Source organism: Alligator sinensis, unplaced genomic scaffold (genome assembly GCF_000455745.1).
Source record: "Alligator sinensis unplaced genomic scaffold, ASM45574v1 scaffold1073_1, whole genome shotgun sequence".
In the NCBI taxonomy this organism is placed as follows: Eukaryota; Metazoa; Chordata; order Crocodylia; family Alligatoridae; genus Alligator; species Alligator sinensis.
Window position 1 is genome coordinate 75,132 of NW_005842539.1, and position 18,970 is coordinate 94,101.

Here is an 18,970-nt window from a genome sequence, read left to right on the forward strand (position 1 = left end):
TCCCTACATTTGGTTGATTCTCCTGGGACTTGCCTTGCTGCTAGTGCTATGTTATAAAGCAGTTCTAATGCCAGGGAAAAGTCTGGTTCCAGATCATAACAGAATTTTTCTTTTATTATAATGTTTCAAAACTTACCAAAAATAGGAAGAGAGAGAGACTTTTGGGCTGGGGACAGACATTCAAAAAGCTTGAGCCTGAATTGATTCAATCTTTGCAGGTTAGTCTAACCTGGCTGGGCTGAACTAGTTTGCAACTGCACAGACATTCTCCCTGGGCTGAGGAAATTCAGGAACATGCCTGCAGTGACTCAGCCTAGAAGCCAGGGGGTGCTAGATCAGCCCTCACGTCCCTTGTAAAGTGCTGAGTGGTAGGGGGCATGACAGGACGCTCTGATTAGGGAAGGGTGTAAACTCCCACCCTGATTTGCACCATCCCAGGCTTTTCCCCGCTGGCTGCTCAAGGGGAGGGAGTGTTTCCAGCTGCCACTCTGAGGCAAGGGGGTGTGTGCAGTGTATGCATCTGTTGATGATCTGGAGCTTTTCAATCTCCTTCTCCCTGCTTCCTTATACTGTCTACAGCAAACTGACAGGCAAGCAAGCCAGTAGGGAGCTGATATGTGTTTATCACCTTGTCACAAAACAATAGCCTCTCTCCATTAGTTCAAACCCTTCTTAAACAGCTTATCAGCTGACCTGTTGATTAGCTCCAAAAGCCCCTAAGCAGTCACTCTTCTGTTTGCCTGTCCCAGTAACCATTTTCAAACTGGTTTATGTTTACTGAACATCTGTTCTGTTACAGGTTTAAGCCAATTTCTGATCACTTAAACTGGTTTATGTGTAATGTCTGTCCCTAACCCTAATCAGCTAAAAAGTTTATTAGCATGAGTGTTACAGATACCACATCAACATAAAGAAGCCTCCTGTACCATTTGTCTTTGTGTTCAATAGGAGAGAGAGAGAGAGAAAACAAAATTGTAGTTTTTGGAAACGATTGAAATTTGTGCCGCGATAAGAAGCTGTCATATGTTTAAATCTAGGTATCTGAAACCAACTGCGTTAGTCCTGTTGTGCTTGTTTGTGGCTCTGCCATGAACCCAGAGAAAGGGAAAACATTTTGTTGGGCTGCCTTGAACAAACCAGGAAGTAAATCACTGCTGTTTCAATCGCATACCCCCTTCTGCATTCACCCGTTCTCATAGAGGAAGGTATCTGGGCCAGATCCACATCTAGTACAGCATCCTTTCCACAGCTGTGCTAGCCATCAGATCCAAGGATTGGAGCCCGAGTTCTAGCCACGCTGCTCCACGCCCCATTCTCTTTATCCAGTTGTGTGAGACGAGGAAGAGGTTGTATCATCCCAGTGAATTTTGCTTTTTTCCCTGTACTGCTTGATATTTGTGGCTGGTATTCAGGATCAAACAAGTCACCTCATGCTGCCATACGAGATGGGTCAAAATCTGGCCGTGTGTGTTTGTAGAATTTTCTGCTTTACTGTCTGTATGTTGGATATACATCAAATGTATAAACTGTTACCTGGTCTATGCTGTATGTAGTACTAGCATTACTCCTGATTCACAAGGAATTAATATTTTCTATAGATGGACTTTTTTCATAATATCCATTCGTTAAGGTATTTTCCGAAGTTGAGGGAACATAAGGGAATTGGTCACACAAACTAACCTGGAAATTGTATGCATGGATAGGTTAGACCTTTTATACTACATGGCAGTAATGAAGTTGAGGTGGGATGATCGGTTTTGTTTTCCTGAAGTGTATCTCGACTTTCATAAGTTTGGTAAATGCCTTGAGGGACATATTAAGCAGAGAAAATAATGAATATTTCAGAACTCTGTCCCAGACTGCCATCAGATTTGAACTCTGTTGGTCTACTGAAATCATTTTGGTTGGATTTGGATATCATATGCTTGGAACTATGAAGAGCTCTTACATATTTTTCCACCTCTATCTCTGCATTCACAAATTGACCCACAAAGGATTTTGAGATTTGTTTTTTTCACTGGGTGAAAAAAATACAGTTTTGCTAGTTAGCCAATTTAAATTAATATCCTAGTGAAGAGAAGGCAAGTAGTATTCTTCCTACAGATTAGCAAATTGAAATAAAGTCTGTGAGGGAGCACAGTCTTTAAGTTGGCACGCTAATTTATTTGAAAACTTCAAACTGCTTTGTCTTCACAAAGAGCTTGCATTAACTCCAGTTAAGAATAGCTTTTTTTTTTTTTTTTTTTTTCTGCCTAGACACAACCAGAGAGCTCTATCAAAATTTCATATCTGCTGTATTTGTGCTCTGATCAATGTTTATAAAGTAAAATGGATTAAGTCTTATCAGTACCTGAATGGGAAGCTTGCAAAGATAATGAAGTGGCCCAGAGAATAGTGCTCGTGGTTTGGTGATTTAGCAGAGACAGTGAGCTTGCTTTTTGGTCAAGAGAAACCTTAAAACAGAGTCTGTGACTACTTGTGATGAATTTTAAAAAGCAGTTGCAGTGGTGTCACTTGTGGTGTACTAGTCAAATTCTGATATTAGTAACTATATTCGATATGCCTAAATTATTCATTGTAGTTTCAGTTGAAAAAATGTTTCTCTGGGTGTTGTAAATGCCACTTTCTGAGGTTTATGGGTATGTGGGAAATATTTAGACACCCCCAGTAAGTGTGTGTGGATGGATGGATACAAGTAATGTTCCTAGAGCAGGACGAGCTGCCCCATGTTCTTCTCCAGATATGGATACATTTCAGGGCTGTCTCTGTAAAGAGTTTTGGGATCTGTCTTAAAAAAAAAAAAAAAAAAAAAAAAGTAGATATTGTTTATAAATGCAAGATGTGTCTTTAAAATGCATCTTGGCAGGCCTTGTTAGGATGTGGATTCTGCTGGCAAGGGCCCAAAGATTGTATTCATGTTAAATCTAATGTATTGTCTGCTCTACAGTTTTAACTCCGAAACGGATTTTTTCCTCTTTTAACTAGTATACATATTTAAAAACTCTTTCAACTAGTATACATATTTAAAAACTCTTTCCTATCTGGAAAGTTCTTGGTTTGACTGCCTCCTGAATCTGACTTTGACTTTACTTGCAATCTACATATTGTTTACATTTGTTACTAAAAGTTATGTTTTCTTGTAGAAAAGTGGCATTTCGAAAACGATATGTTCTAATTTCAGTCTTTGAGAGCAAAACATTGTGCTTTATGAAACACTGTATTTAGTAAAAGGTATATGTTTTATCTTCTGAACCACAACAACAAAAATCTTTAATTACAAATGGATTATCAGTGTGCCGTCCCAAGGAGAATGTAGAGCAGCAGCTGCAATGGATTAAATTTTATGTATTCTTGAGCACTTAAGTCATAAATGTAGCTCTGGCACAGCTCTAGTAGCAATTAGCTGTTTATCACTGTAGTATTAGAAAAGCAAAATCGTAATAGTATAATGCACTAATTGCTTCATTTAGTAGTCAAACTCAAGCTTGTTTGTTTTTTAATGCCGCTTGGGGATTCGTTGTTGTGTACGTAGGCTCTGTTGTGGATGTTACACCTGTAGATAAAATTTATTTCATGCTGTTTCAAACAGGTCTGGCTTTATGTTTTGCTGAGAGTAGGGAGTTTTTTATTATCAGAATAAAGAAAAAAGATTTATTCTATGTGGAATAAACTGGAAAATAAGTTTGCTAGTTTTGCGCCAAACTTTAACAGTATTTGATTTGCTTTCAATCCAGAGTCTTAAAATACAAAAGGGTCTGTGGCATCCATAGTGCATATTGTGAACAAGCTGTACACTTCTTTCTTCACTGAAAAGAGCCAAAAATATTTGTAACTTTTAATGAGATGAAATCTAGGCTATAATTTTATTGGGAAAGAAATATTGTTTGATAGTGGAGGAGAGAGGTATATGACTAGCTATGAGTGCTAGCCTTGTTCTACTCTTGAGTGCCCCAAAACAATTCTGGCAGAAGTTAATATGTGTATGTATGTGTGGCCATCTGGCTGCTTTATTTAAATTTCTGATTAAAATTGAAAGTCAAACTTCCAAGTTAATTGGGTCTTTGGCAACCAACCATCCTGAAATGGCCCTTGAAAAAACAATCTGAGCAAAATCTCTCATCTTCCAACTGAACATTTTTGTGGCTGCCTATCTTTATGAAATTACTTCCATGCTTCCATTGCACAAAAGTGGGGCCAATACAACACTTCTTTATGTGGTGCTTTCTATGCTACCTTTTAGCTCCCATCCCATCCACAAAGTTGGAACATGGCCAAGAAGAGGGAGGGTAACTGTAGCATACTGCTCTACTTCCCCACGTGACTCAGGAGTACCTGGGCAGAGGAGAGGCATAGATTTCAGGAAGGTAGAAAACATGTCTTTTGAAAAGAAGTCATATTTTCTGAGAGATGGACTGTGAGAAAGTAATTGTTAAATATAGTAGCATTAAAGGGGATATAAAATAAAGAAATGGCTTCCATTAAAATACTCTTAAAGAGAGGAAGTACTATTTTTGACATATTATTTCTTCATATGAAAAGACTATCTAAAGTCTGGGCTTAAATACTGAAGAATTAAGAACTGTAGAAATATATATGATAGATGATGGTGGAGAAAAATGAAAACTTTTCTCTTGCATAGAGATATAATTGGGACAAAACAATAAGATTGGGACAAAACAGTATAAGATTGATTAATACAGTGTAGTTCTGATTATAGCACTTTGTTTTGCCTTCTCTCTGTCATAAAAGACACAGAGAGATGGCAAAACAAATTTGAATTTTTAAATTTGAAATTTGAGTCTGTGAATTTGAAAATAGTTGTAAAAATTCTGAGCAATGGTTGGAATGTTTATCTCATACATGTCCATAAGAATTAGAAATGTTTAGAAGGAACTTGCAAAATAACCATTGCATCAGCTGTATTAAAAATAAATTAAGTATGGTGGCCTCCAGTGATCATCTGACTTTCAGCTTTGAAAATAATTTTTGTATAGTTCGGTTGTCTGGTCACATTCTTCTGAGCTAAGTACAGACAGTCGAACAGTTTGAATCGATTCAGTCTTTGCAGGTTAGTCTAAACTGCGTGGATCGAATCAATAAGCAAGTGAACAGACAAAACATTCACTTTTAGTTCCAGAAATGTAGCCACATGCCTGCAGTGGCCTGGGCCAAGACCCCAGGGGTTGCTAGACAGCCGGCGCAGACAGCTTGAGCAAGGCTAGCCTACCCACTCTGCAAGGTGGGAGCTTGTGGGGAAGGTGCAGTCCTCGGATGCTGGGGGACTGAGAGTTTAACTTGAATCTGGAAGGGATCTGGGACAAGTTCAATAAACTGATTTAACCAAAATCCGTTAAATCTGATGCTACATCCATCCAGGCTCATTTTAAACTGGTTCTGGACATTTTGAAAGTGGTCTGTACGCACTGAACTTCTGTTGTGCTACATATTTGAATCGGTTTCCAGTCACTTGTACTGGTTTATGTGTAATTTCTGTCCCTAGCCAGGAGGTCACATTTAGTCCAACCCCCTGTTCAAAGCAGGACCACCCCCAACTAGATCATCCCAGCAAGACAAAGCCTTGGTTGAATCTTAAAAACCTCCAAGGATGAAGGTCCCACAACCTCTCTGGGTAGCCTGTTCCAGTGCTTTACTACCCTCTTTGCAAGAAAGTTTTTCCTAATATCTAGCCTAAACTTCTGTTGCTGCAACTTGAGACCATTGCTCCTGTTCTGTCACCTGCTACCACTGAGAACAGTTTAGCTTCATCCTCTTTGTTACCTCCAGTCAGGAAGGCTGTTATTAAATCCCCTCTCTATTTTCTCTTTTCCAGACTAAATAAGCCCTGTTTTCTCAGCCTCTCCTCATAAGTCATGTACCCCAGCTCCCTAAACATTTTTGTTACCCTCCGCCTTCTTTTAATAACTGTTGTTTCTGGGTTCTAATTCCAAATTTCCTTGCAGACTCCATGATGAATGGATTTTGATATCAAAGATGACATTTTTAGAGCACCCTACAGAAAGGATCAGACGTCACAAAATTCAGTAACAGTCATTGCTTGCTTTTCAACAGGGCTGTGAGAGGAAGTGGCGATAGCATAGCACCACTGCCTCCCCTTCTATACAGTAGTCTGTTGATTAGAGTGAAAGACCCAGGTGTACCACAAATTAACTTCTTTGCTTTCCCCGAGAGTTGCGCTGATCCCCTTACCATGCCCAATCTACTGCTCTGCTTTCTGTTCCCTGCCCAATCTGAGACCATGCTGTCTGCCCCCTCCCCAGTCTGCCACGTTATGCTTAGAGGCTACTTGTGCCACCCATGCTCCTGGTTGGCTATTCCTGCTTTAAGGCATTACAAATGGCTGTCCCTTCTAAATGACTGGGTAATGGAGCTCCTTCACCTCTTTTTTTACATATCCTTTAAGAACAGTAGACCTCATGTATATGTATTATAGAAGACTATGAGTACGTGAGGTTACATGCTGAGTCTATGGCAAATGTAACTGTTCCTAAATCTCCCAAAGAATATATTATCTGTACAGTTGCATGGATATGCATGACACTTTGCAGGCAGAGAAAAATTGGTACTCCCTGCCCTGAGTTTAACAGCTAAATTATTCTTGATATAGGAGGGATAAACAAAAGGTAGAAGAAGCGTCGACAGCAGTGGAAAAAAAACCCTATTATTTGTCCATTTTATTAATAGTGTATGGGTTTTTGTAGTAATGTTTATATTAAATTCATATAATTGTAGAATTTTGGTATGTTTAAATATTCAGGCACTGCAATGTGTAAGAAAAAAATGATATTGTATAAAAACAAATTATATTAAATCCTTTACCAAGCAAATAGTCACTTGGTTAACTCCCTGCATTTCACATGAAGTAATCTGCACTTCACAGAGTAGTTCTGATCAGGAATTTAAAGCTCAGCAAAAGTATTTTTCTAGCACAATGCTCTGTTCAATGTTCAGTAGTCATTGAGAAGGCTAGAAGAGATAAGAGGAAAGGCTATTTGTAACGTTTTTTTTTTTTTTTTTTTTTTTATCCTGTACTTTATTGAAAAGACCTGCCAGTTTGACAAATAACATGAGCAAGCTAGGAATTATTATATATCCAGCCTGCAAGGGTTTCTTATCTTAAAACCAGCTTTTAATATGTTTTTATGGTTTTCTTTCAGTGTTAAATCCTACCTTTTGTTAAAAGTATATAAATACAAAAATCATTCGGAGTGTTTTTTTCTAGATCAAGTGAAAATATACTGTGTGTGTTTTATTTTAAATGTTTTTCTTCTGTCACCAAATACATACATCTTCCATATGCGTAAACAAGCTGCTCCTGCTCACATGCACTGAATTATAGCAAAAGGAACTTGAATTTACAGTATAATGGGAAGGTATTGCTAGGATGCTGTAACAATAAAATGTGTGCCTTGTATAGTTTAAATGGCAAAATGTTCCTGAAATAGAAACTGAATTCATAATTGTTCATCACTTTTATTTTCCAGTAAATAATGTAACTCTGTCTGAAGCTCTTGTGTAATTCAAATTCAACCAGCACATCTAGTGCATGTGTTGCACTGTGATGTAAGATGTATATCTTTGTACTTGATATCATGCTCACCTTGATCTAGCACTTGTGATGAGAAGTAATTAATTGCTGCCCTAATTTTGTGATCTGCTTTGTTGAAGTTGTTGTTTCAAGAACAGCTACTGGATGGCATCTCTCTAGAATACTTTAGTTTTCACCTCTCTACCTGGGTAGTGGAAGGTGTGAAGAACATTAATGAGATACATTAATAAACTAAAGATGATTATGGGGAAAGAGAAATTTGGGGATGTACTGATCCATACCTGACGCTGAACAAAAACTTGTTTTATTTCTTTCTGTTCAGGATGGTAGACTGATTCTGAGTCACTGCCAGATGTTGCAGTTACTGGCATTTAGATGTCTGTATGTTAGATACTGCGTTTACTTTGGCAATAATAGAATATGCTTTCAATACCTACCCCTGTTTCAGAAAGAGAGACTAATTGATTTATCTGTCACAGACATGCTGACTCACTGTTGGTTCTTGTGTGCCTCAGTAAAAAACTTGACCTCCTTTAACAGTTCCCCTATCCTCTTTTTAAGGGTTTCCTCGGCCTAAAGACACTGCGGTCTCTGGCTATAATTGCCTTTGTTTAGGGTCAGAAACAGTTAATTTAGATCAGTGCTTTGAGGCAACATTTTTTTCAGTTTGATTTGTATATAGCATACCTTTAAATAGACTCAGTTATTAGTGTAGTGTATATATAGCAGCAACAGAAAAGGCTGGTCTGGGTGCAATTCCCCACATTGTCCTCTTGCTGTAGCTACCAGAGTCTCAGATTCCCCTCCCTCTCCCAGTTTCTGCTACCTGTCCTCAGCCCTGGGTATGAGGAGACATGGTATACATGTGGGGCTGAGGGAACACATGGCTGGGGAGCTTGGCAGTGCATGGCTTGGTGCTGGGATAGCACAGCAACAGATTGCACATGACTACAGGTATTAAACTGTTCCCATTTTAGGAAGGCTAAAAGAGTGGCGTTACATGAAACGCAGATTAGACACTTTTGGTAGCCAACACAACTAAGGCTCCTTACCTGTTCCAACCTATTTCCATAGCAAATTCTGACTCTTTAAGCTGTGTTTTAGAAGGAAGAGTTTTAACCCTTCTCTTTCTAATGTGTGTGAAGACTATCTCAAGGACAAAAATATTGCATTCCTCTTTTGCGATAGCTGTGGTGTTCGTTCTGTGTGAAAATACATCATCCAGTTCAGTGTTTAGGTTCTGAGTTTCCTTCTGAGAAGCAGCTCAATACTTAAACCAAGGTTGTCCAGCTGGCAGCCTGGGGGTCACATGTGGCTCTGGAAGGGTTAACCTATGGCCCCCAGGCTCTTGGTCTGGCTGCAAGTCCTTGCATTGTTCTCTTGCTGCAGCTTCCAGAGTCTCTGGCTTTACCTCCCTCCCCCAGCTTCTGTTGCAGGTGACTGGGGCTAGCCTCCCAGAGCGCCGCCTGGCTCAGCCCACCTCATGCAGATCTGGGGGCACATGCCTGCTCCCATGCCCTCCTGGACTGCTGGGGCGCAGTGGCGGAAGCCCTCTCACTGAGTCCCACACCCCCCTGCCCCGGCTGGCCAGCTTGTCCCAACCCCCTTCCCTCCCCGCTCTGTCCACAACAATAGACTTACCAGCTGGAGGCAGCTGTGTCCAGCGTGGTGAGGACTGCTACCTGTTTAGTCTATGGCCAAATCTCTGAAGCGGCGCCGAAACTTTGGATCTGATTTGGCCGAATCAAATCGGGACAGTGATTTGAATCTCCTCAAATCGAATCACTGTCCCTCTGAATTGGCCAAATCTGAATCCAAAGCGAATACTTGTCGCTTCGCATAGCCCTAATATATAGGCTTCTGTTGATTTTAATAGGAGCTGCCATAACATTTCAGATTAGAGAATTTGGCTCTCGTTAAAGGTTTATTTAAACTGGAAAAGTATCACTTGGGTCATTTTGACTGTAAGTGTGAGTAAACCACATAATCTACCTGTGTGTAAACATGCACATGCGCACACACACTTATGCACACACTTTTTCCAGAAAATACATTTTAAAGTTTTTTTGTGATTCAAGAGACCTAATGTACAACTGCACTTTATCTGGTGCTAGATTGCCCTCCACAGTCCTATGTACATATTCCCATAAACTCTTTAAGTATAAATTCTCTAGTTAATAATTACCTGAGAATCATATGACAATGAAAGTGTCCCTTCCTTGGATCTTGACTTTCTTCATCTGCATTTGATCTTTAAAATGTATATACTTTTGGAGGTATTTATTTTTTCTTTAATGCTTGCAAAATGTTTAGCAAAATTCTTGGCATTAAAAATATTGAAAATATTTTAATAGTTTTAAAAAAACCTAAATATCATCCTATGTACCTCCTTTGTTTGTTAGGTTTTCTTAGCCTCACAACACACTTTTCCTTTTTAGGTATGATTATTTAGGAGCCTTCTACCTGAGTGGTCATACCAAATCCATTTATCCCCCATAAAATAGATTTTCAATGGTATTATACATCTCATCTTTTTAACTTTACATTAAAAATATGAAGCATGTCTGCAACATTATAAGTGCTTTGCATTGCAAATCTAATTTACATATGGGTCCAAAGGCAACCTTAATTACGTAGTCCAAAAAATTAATTCCCTGAACAGTTGTTAAAGCTCTTAGAAATAGGTCAGCATGGCTTCATGTTAAATAGTTGGCCCCTTGTGTGCTTTTTGCCCTCCAACCCATGATGATACAATATTTCTCTCTGATGATTGCACTTGTGGCATATTCATACTACTGAACAGATATTTTTCTCATTTGGATTCCCTTAGCTTAGATTTTAAATTCTCAAAAATAACACACTATAGATATTCTGTATGAAAGAAAAGATCACAAAGAAGGTGAGTATTATTAAAGATAAGCATATTATCCTGAGATTGGTAGGGGCAGAGTATCAGAAATTTTACATCCATTACTGTGCCTTTTGAATATATATCAATCAATAACACCATTGGCATCAAGAATTAGGAATACAAGTTATACCTTTTAAACAATGATCCATCTGATGGGACACACCAAATTTTACATTGCATTGGGAGCATGGAGTGACTTTTGCTTTGAAGTTCCTCCAATTTTCCTTTGATATTTGAAGTAGTAATTATCAGGAGGTGTAAAAATATATATATTTAATGGGGTATTTCAGTGCATTTAAATTCTTACAGGATACAAATATATCTTAGAGCAGAAGGAATATTTGTTTTTCAAGAGGGAAGCATAAATTAGCATTGGAAATTGTGCTTGAAAAATACATGTTTCAAAATGTTATTCATCCTTAAATATAGCCCACATGCTTTTGACTTAATTTTGGTATTTACATATGTAATATATTTTCCTCTAAAGTCTCTTGAAACTGTTACAGGAACTTACATGCTTTCCTTTTGTCTTTCAGCTTGTGATGAATGGAAAATTTTACCTAAACCTAATCTGCATCGAGATGTGAACAGATTTGGGCATACTGCCGTTGTCAGTAATGGGTAAATGAAGCATGTTTTAAACTGCTATGACTGTTTTTGCTGGAAGAAAAACTATGATGAAAGTTAAATTTACATAAAGCACAGTTCCGTGATGTACAATTGATGTTATTTATTAGCATGAATATTAGTCCTCAAGAACAGCTTTATATATGCTGGTCATTTGTGCAATAAATAATTTTTATGAAGTAGTTGAGGAGCATTGCAGCAAAGCCCGTGACCACAGGGGTGGCCGTGACACCCCCTGGTGGCTGTGTGGCCCCTGCCTGGCTCAGGTTCTAATGTAGCCCTCCCTTGTTCACTTGCCTGCCACACTTTAGTCTTATTGAAAGTTATAAAAGGGAGGCTGCCTGTAGGCTCTGAGTGAGACTGAGCCTCGTATTGATCTCCACTGTGCCCCTCCTGGGTCCCTGCCGTCACAGTCCTGCGCCCCCCCCAGGTTAGTAGACACTCTCAGCCTGTTGGCACCTCTGCTGGGCACTGTGGCAAAGTGGGAACTCCCTGACTAGCCACAGTGCTAGGCTCCTCACCTGCCCTTGGGCACGCCACCCTCCTTTTTTTCTCTGCCATGCCTTGTTGTCTCGTTGTTTCTTAATAAGGCGGGAGGCTGCCCTTCGGACACCCTGTTCTCCTGGGCCTAAGTATGCAGCTTCAACCATCCCTATACTGCATCCCAAGCTTTGCAAACGTTCCTAAGAGCTGAGCTCTGCTGTGGCCTGAGGCCAGGCTCAGCTCATCCCAGTGTTAGGCCTCTCGCTTTCTGCCCTATTACGGGCCAGACTCATATCACCTCCGTCTCACTGAGGCCTCTCCCACTCCACTACTTCTCACATGGTCTCTCTCAGACTGCCCCTTTGAGGGGCCACTCTCATACCGCCCCTCCTTTTCCAAGGGCCACACTCACCCTGCCCTTTTCTGAAGGGTCCTGGGGCTTGTTTTCCTGCACTCCCTGGACAGCAAGCGCGCGGCCTCTTGGGCCTCTCCCGTGACCCTCATCCGAGCGAGCACTGGGCGGTTTGCAGAACCCTGGAGTGACTCTGCTTCTAGTCCTTCACCGGGTCACTCACCCAGCTGCTCTGAATTAGGGGCTCCTGAATTGCCCCGTTGTTTACCCGCGGCACCTCCTCAGCCGTTCCACCCAATCAGCCTCTGGCCCACCTGTGGCCTCAGGCGCCCGAAGGCTTACCTGGACCTAACCTGGCCCCCATGTTAGCAGGGCCTACCCTCAAGCCCCCTGCTCACTGGGACCCACTTCACACACTTTCCTCACAGGATCTCATCTCAGGCCCCCTGTTCACAGGGCCTCACTACTCACCCCTCTCAGCATTCACATGTTGTAACTATATCCCGGCCCCTAACTCTGGCCTCTCTCCTTGGGCTCTGAGCCCCTCACTCTCACTGAGCTCTGTCCCCCACACATGCACAATTGGGGCTCCTTGCCCCTTTGCTAGGCTCCATGCCCTTTGCTAGGCTCTCCAGGCCTCCCAACTGCTGCTCTGGTGCAGGCTGTGAGGTGCCCCACTGCACCCCGCTCTACACCTCCGCCTCCACTGAGGCCCATACTGTGCCTCCCTATGCTGGGGTCTGGGGTCACACACATATCCCACAGGCTCAGGTGGCCGCAGCCATACCTGGCCCCACTCTCCACACTCCAGGGCCTTGCACCCCACATAGGCTCAGGTGGCCGCAGGCGTGCCTGGCCCCCAACTACCTCTGATGTTAATTGACCCACCTGAAAGTGGGGTCTGGGATTTAGGCACCCCTACTCACCTTCCACTGGGGTGGTAACTGGCCTGGTATTTCTGGGGGGCTGTTCTGCCACAAGCAGCCCCACCAGGCCACCCATCCCTGGCAGGGTGCAGTTTTAGGTCATGCCCAGGACCAGGAGCCTCCTAACCATCCCCGTCAGCTCTTGCCCTTACCTGATGTTACCGGAGCATCAGCTCCAGCAGGAGATGTTGTTTCCTCGGTGCCAGGCAGCAAGTGCTGCCTCCAGCTCTGCTGGCCTGAATCTTAAAATGTCCACTCATCAGGGCTGAGCTGCACCTGCCAGTTGCCTCTTCAGGCTCTTGAAGTGGCAGACACCAGAGGTTAGAATAGAAGGGGGTAACGTCCCCCTTACAGTAGTTCCTGGGGGAGGTTACCCCTGCTGCTCTGCCAAAGCAGGCTCCCCTCAGAGCCTGTGAAATAGCTTAAGTGGCAAGCACCCCCAAAAGTGCTCTGCCACAGGCACCTATAGCCCTGAAGGCTAATTGCATGGCTCCAATCCGTCCCTACACCACACCCCAACTCTCGCAGGTGTTACTGTAAAGATGTTTTCTCTCGTGGACTTTGGCCTCCTTGACCTCTGCCCCTTTACTCTGGCTAGGCCTTCTAGCCCAGGTCCGTTGTGTCGGACCTGGCTTTGAGGTGCTAGCTCAGGTGTGGCTCTCTCAGGCACTGGGCCCCTGGCCCCTGCCTAGTTGCACCCCTCTCGGGCACTGGGCCCATTTGCCCCCATCTGGCTCTGTTGCCTTGCATTCTGCCCACTCAAGGCTCAACAGGTGCTCCAAACCTTGAGCCTGCCTCTGGCAGGTCTTAAGGTGATCGTGTGCCCCTCGGGAGCTAATGGGACCTCTGTATACTGCCCCTACAATCCCAGCCTAAACTACCGGTGTATCTGCAATGTAAACAACAGGACCCTGGGCTTATAACATGAGCATTAAGGGGAAGCAGTCCTCTGTTGCTTTAAGGGGGAAAACCTTCCTTCCACTGTAGTGCTGGTATACCTTACAGGTCTGGGCTAGTCTCTTGAGCATCCCAAGCCTCACTGGGGTCCCACAGGTAAGATATAAGTCCATTGAGGAGCCCTGCTGCCTGCAGCTCTTCACCCTGTAGCTGCCAGTGAGAGACTAGCCTGCTTGCCCTCGCCCTCTTGGGCCCTCAGACCCCTGGTCCCACACGCAGCCTCTCCTTTGGGTTCTCCCACATGCCGCCCCTCCTCTGGGCTCTCGGACCCCTGGTTCTGCACACAGCCCCTCTGGCAGCCACCTCAAACCGTCTAGTTTGAGTTTAACATAAAGCAAAGGCTACTTTCCTGTAATACGTCTTCTTTCTCTGGCCAGGGAACTTGCCTCTGTTCCTAGGCCTGCAGAATTGTTTAGGTAAATCCCAGTCCCTTCAGGAACCCAGCTGCTGCTCTTCTGTCAGATGCTCCTCACTTCACAGCTGCCAGGGAGAGAGTATCTGGCTTATATAGCTCCAGCCTGAGTCCTCTTCTGGTCAGGTGAGTCTCTCATTAGTCCCCTGTGCCACCTGCAAGCAGCCTCCTAGGCTGCTAGCTCCTGTAAAGGAGCAGGCACCCCCTCAGTCCTCTGCTACAAGCATGTTTAGGTGAACACTTAAATCAACCGTCTGGTGGGACTTTTCCCACTGGAGTCAGTTACAGTGTGTTTGAAATTGAACATCAAGTATAGTCATCACTTGGGTATAACATGCAGTCCGTCTTTCAGTCAATAACACACTGTAGACGGCTGATTTTTTTTTTAAAGTTAAACAGTTCTCAGAGGAATTTTCTTTATTGGGTGAAAGATAAGGTTTGCATGAAAAGTCAACGTGTACCAAGAGCTACTAGTGTCTGACTAGAATAACTGTTCCGTAACCCTTTTACAAAATGCATCTGTCACAGCCCCTTTGTAGAGATGCTCTTAGTGGAAGAAGCCCAGTGTGACTATTTATACAGGTATCCTTGTAGCTGAGGGAGAGATCTTGCATCTGTGCAAATAGCTTTGGCACCTGGTAGATCCCCTGAGATTTGGAGGGTGCAGCTGCCAAACTCCTTGTTTGTTCCCCACAGTTTTTGGGGTGTTGTACACACGGGGTGTACAGTGTGAATTAAAAACAAGTGGGAATCTTATCAGGGGATAAGGCACAACGCTGCATTTATTGGAACATAAAACATGCAACATAAAAAGAATAAACAGTAAGGTTATCTGCTTTACTCATTCCCATGCATATTCATTCATTTATTCACTTATACAAAAGAAACAAGTACTCACACACACAGATAGTTAGACAGTCCTGCAAAGGTTACGGTGTTACCAAGTGCTAAAGTCGCTTAGGTCAGTCTGGTGGCCAGCCAGACTAACCACGAGGGCTGGAGTCAGGTCTTGTTGAACGAGCCCAAAACTCCTTGCAGGTGGAAAAGACCCAAAGCCTTGTCTCTCTGTTTATTCTTTATAGTGATAGCTGTCCATACAAGCCTATGGATTCTGCTGAGTCAGACGTGAAAGTCATCCTCCTTGTCCTGTTGTCAGGCTAGGATTAGTAGGACATGATTTTCTGGCTTTGTAGTCTGCAGTCTTCAGGCGGGGTTGTTGCTTGCTGTCTTCAGCCATCAGGGTGAAGCATGGTCTAGTATTCGGTAATCCTTAACTTCTGACTCGACGTTGCTGTAGTCTTTAACCATTAAACCACAGAAGGCTATTTTCACCTGCTGCAAGAGGAGTCGTCTTCCTTCACGTTGTCACATACGTACATCATTCATTCTTTCATTACTGTCATGACCCAAAAGGCATGATTGTGTGTGTGTGCTTCGGCACCAGAATTATCCCCGTCAAGTTGCAGAGCATTGCACGGGAGAGTTTCCTGTAGCAAGAGGAAACCCCGGTGCAGGGACGAGTTTCCCGCCTTTTCTGCAGCTTCTTTTGCAGAGTGCATTGCTCATGTTGCAAGAGGAATGCACGGTGCAAAAGAGTTCCCGCCACCGGTATGCATGGGTACACGGCAGGGTAATAGAAACCCTGTGTGAGATCCAGAGGAGCGTGGTGGCCTGATCTACCGCCCACCTCTTCCCGTCTTCAAACGCAACTTTTATAAGACGTATTTACGATTCCTATTTTGGTGGCTCGTTCACCCAGAGCATCCGGAGCTCTGCACCGTGGAGCCTAGCAACCTCCACGAGACCGTCTGTGTTGTCTGTCTGTAACCGCAACTTAATCAAGCTTTCCAGCCTACACCACTGCCATCTCGGTGTAAGTAAACAATCTTTTAAACTACCGCTACGCGTCCGTGCCTAATTCCAGCTCGAAGGCCTTCCCTCTCCGCCCCGGCGTGCCCGGGCTGCTGGCCACAGCCCGCGTGCAGCGCGAAAAGGGCTCGGGTCGCTCCCAGCCCGCACAATTACCTCTTTTCACATAAGTCAGACATACTGCAAATCTTACATAAGCATTTTCCTTATATTAAATTTATGTTCTAAAATCATGAGACCAATAGGTCAAATATATTTATGCTAAGCAATAGGAAATTTAAAATAGATGGTTAATTCCAGAACACTAATAATGACTGATTAAAATATTATAAGAAGTAAATTATAACAAGATTAACTTTATCTTAATGGGTTAATATTTCATTATATAAAAAGAAAAACAAAAACATAAGCAATCAAAGCAATTATAGCTACTGCAATACTACAGGGGTAAATGTCATACCTCTGATGGAAGAATTTGTAAGAAACCTTTAAGAAACTGTCTTCTGTTGGCTCTTAGCTGTGGGTTTCACCATAGGTGGGTATGATTTATAGCACCTGTTGGTACCATAAACGATGACTCCTTAATGCCAAAAATTGTATATCGCCTCTTCTCTGTTATTTATTGTGTTTTAATAATCTTAATATGTAAATATACTTGGGGCTTTTACAGCTTTTTCTATGCATAAATATTGTATGACTTTTTCAAAGTGATGCAAGGATACATAGTAAACAATAATAATAATAATAGTTCTTTACCATAATAGCTTGCATAGCTCAGCAAACAGAGCACTCAGACTTCACTGATAAAGTCTGTGCAGATTGTTTCATTAGTAGAGGACTGCTTATAAATAAAAATGTAGTTATTGCCAGGTTTAATAAATTATGGTAAGTGGAATTGAAAATGTTCACATTCTTATCTAAACTGTGTTCGATGCTTTAGGAATTGCTATTTACCAAGAATTGGATTTAAGTGGCAAAAACATCCAATTCTATCTTCAGATCTTGTTATATGAATTTGTGATGCGTCTCAGAGCCCTTTGCTTCCTATAGCTCCACCAAACTCCCTTCCATTTTGAGGGTACATGATGCCAGAGTAGTATGGATTGATTTTAATTCCAAGTCGTCTTAATTTAAAATGAGAGAGAAGGAAAGCGATGCTTTCAAAACCAAGTTGTCTTTTCTGATTGCTGCTTTCATTGAATCAGATATTCATTGTCATCTGAGAAAAATACTCACCTGTTAGCTTCTTTTACTTGCTCTTGGGATCTTCTGTCTAAGAGAAATTTCTCTGTTCCTGTAGGCCATCTAGTCATATTGTTCTGATTATTTCATTCCCAAGGACAGTACTCTTCCTTGAGCAATCTCTCTTCCTTCTTCCCATTCATTTTCTGTGCCACTCTATAATATATCTTTAATTTGGCTGAGCCTAAGCATACTCTATTAAGTTTCAGTTAGGGGTAACATAAAAAAACCCCCAGTGAACCATTAGATTTACAAGGAAATAACTGACACGGTTTTAGAGAGATGTGAATGATATTTGTGTGTGCTATAGAAAGCAAGGTGATGTAACTAATAACATTTTACTTCTAAAGTAGTTATATTCCTTTGCTTTTCTTATAGGTCCATGTATATATTTGGGGGGTTTTCAAGTGTTCTTTTGAATGACATCCTTGTGTACAAGCCTCCAAACTGTGAAGCATTTAAAGATGAAGAACTATGTAAAAATGCTGGTCCAGGGATTAGATGTCTGTGGAACAAAAACCATTGTGAACCCTGGGAATATGGGCAAGCTAATAATGTCCTTAAAGCAAAGTGTCCCAAAAAATCAGGTGAGTAAGAGACTTATCTCCTGTTTGTGTTTTGCAGTGAATTATTCTTATACAGTGTTACAAATAAGTATAAGGATGAGAATGGTAACTATGAAAATGAGGATAGAGAGAGGTGGCAGCAGTTATCAGTGTATGGTAGCTGAAGAAAAGCATTTGAATGAGGAATGCCAACAGATAGAAAATAGGGCTGTGTGAAGCTTTGGTAGCTGATTCAGTTTGGAAGAGATTTGGCCTGATTTGGGGACTGAATCTCTGAATCCAAATTGAATTGGGAGACCCATTAAAAGGTCCAAATTGAATCGGAAGCCTCCAAATCAATTTGAAGATGTGGGCGGTCCCTGCTCGCTGCTGCAGGGAGCTGGACCCGGGCTCTGTGCTGGTAAGTAGGGGAAGGGGGGCTGGAGGAGGGGGGAGGGAACCACAGGGGGACTCCTACTCGACCCCATCCCCTGCCTGCTCACCCAGTACCCCCATGACTGCTTTGCCTGGCCCCAGTGTCCCAGCACTTTAAACGCCTTCCGCCCCAAAAAGCCCCGCACTAACCAGCTGCAACAGCAGCTATCAGGGCCTCTGGGGGCTTGTGACAGAGCCCCTTGGTGTGGTGTGGGGCAGTGGGAATCGCCTCTCTGCCTGGCACCTGCATGGCAGCTGTCACATTGTGTGGTTGCAGTGATGCTCAGCAGGGCACTGTGCACTATTCTGGAGCTGGGGCAGCTTCAGCAGTCACCCGGAGCCCAGCAGCACTCAGCCCGAGCAGCCCCAGCTCCCGGACAGTGTGCAGAGTCCAGCGGCACCCTGCTGAGCCGCACTGCAACCTCCCGATGCAACAGCTGTTGCTCGGGTGCCAGGTGGGGAGGGCTGATCTCTGCTGCCCCATGCTGTGTATGTGTGTGTGTGGGGGGGGGGGGGGGTTCTGCCATGAGCCCTCAGAGGCCCCAGTTGTCGCTGCTGCAGCCAGTGAGTGCAGGGATTTTGCTTTTTTTTTTTTTTTTTTTTTTTTTTTTTTTTTTTTTTTTTTGGTGTTGTTTTTTTGTGGG

At 42.8% G+C, this 18,970-nt stretch overlaps 1 protein-coding gene across 1 annotated transcript in view; it reads left to right on the forward strand.

The window, feature by feature from the left end:
* Positions 1-18,970, forward strand: part of ATRNL1 (attractin like 1) — a gene marked incomplete at its 5' end in the record, with an annotated part of 851,278 nt that overhangs the window by 73,060 nt on the left and 759,248 nt on the right. The window contains 2 exons of the mRNA XM_006031896.2: positions 11,015-11,099; positions 17,725-17,933. Coding sequence (XP_006031958.2) covers positions 11,015-11,099; positions 17,725-17,933 — 294 coding nt within the window. The remainder of the gene's footprint in view (positions 1-11,014; positions 11,100-17,724; positions 17,934-18,970) is intronic.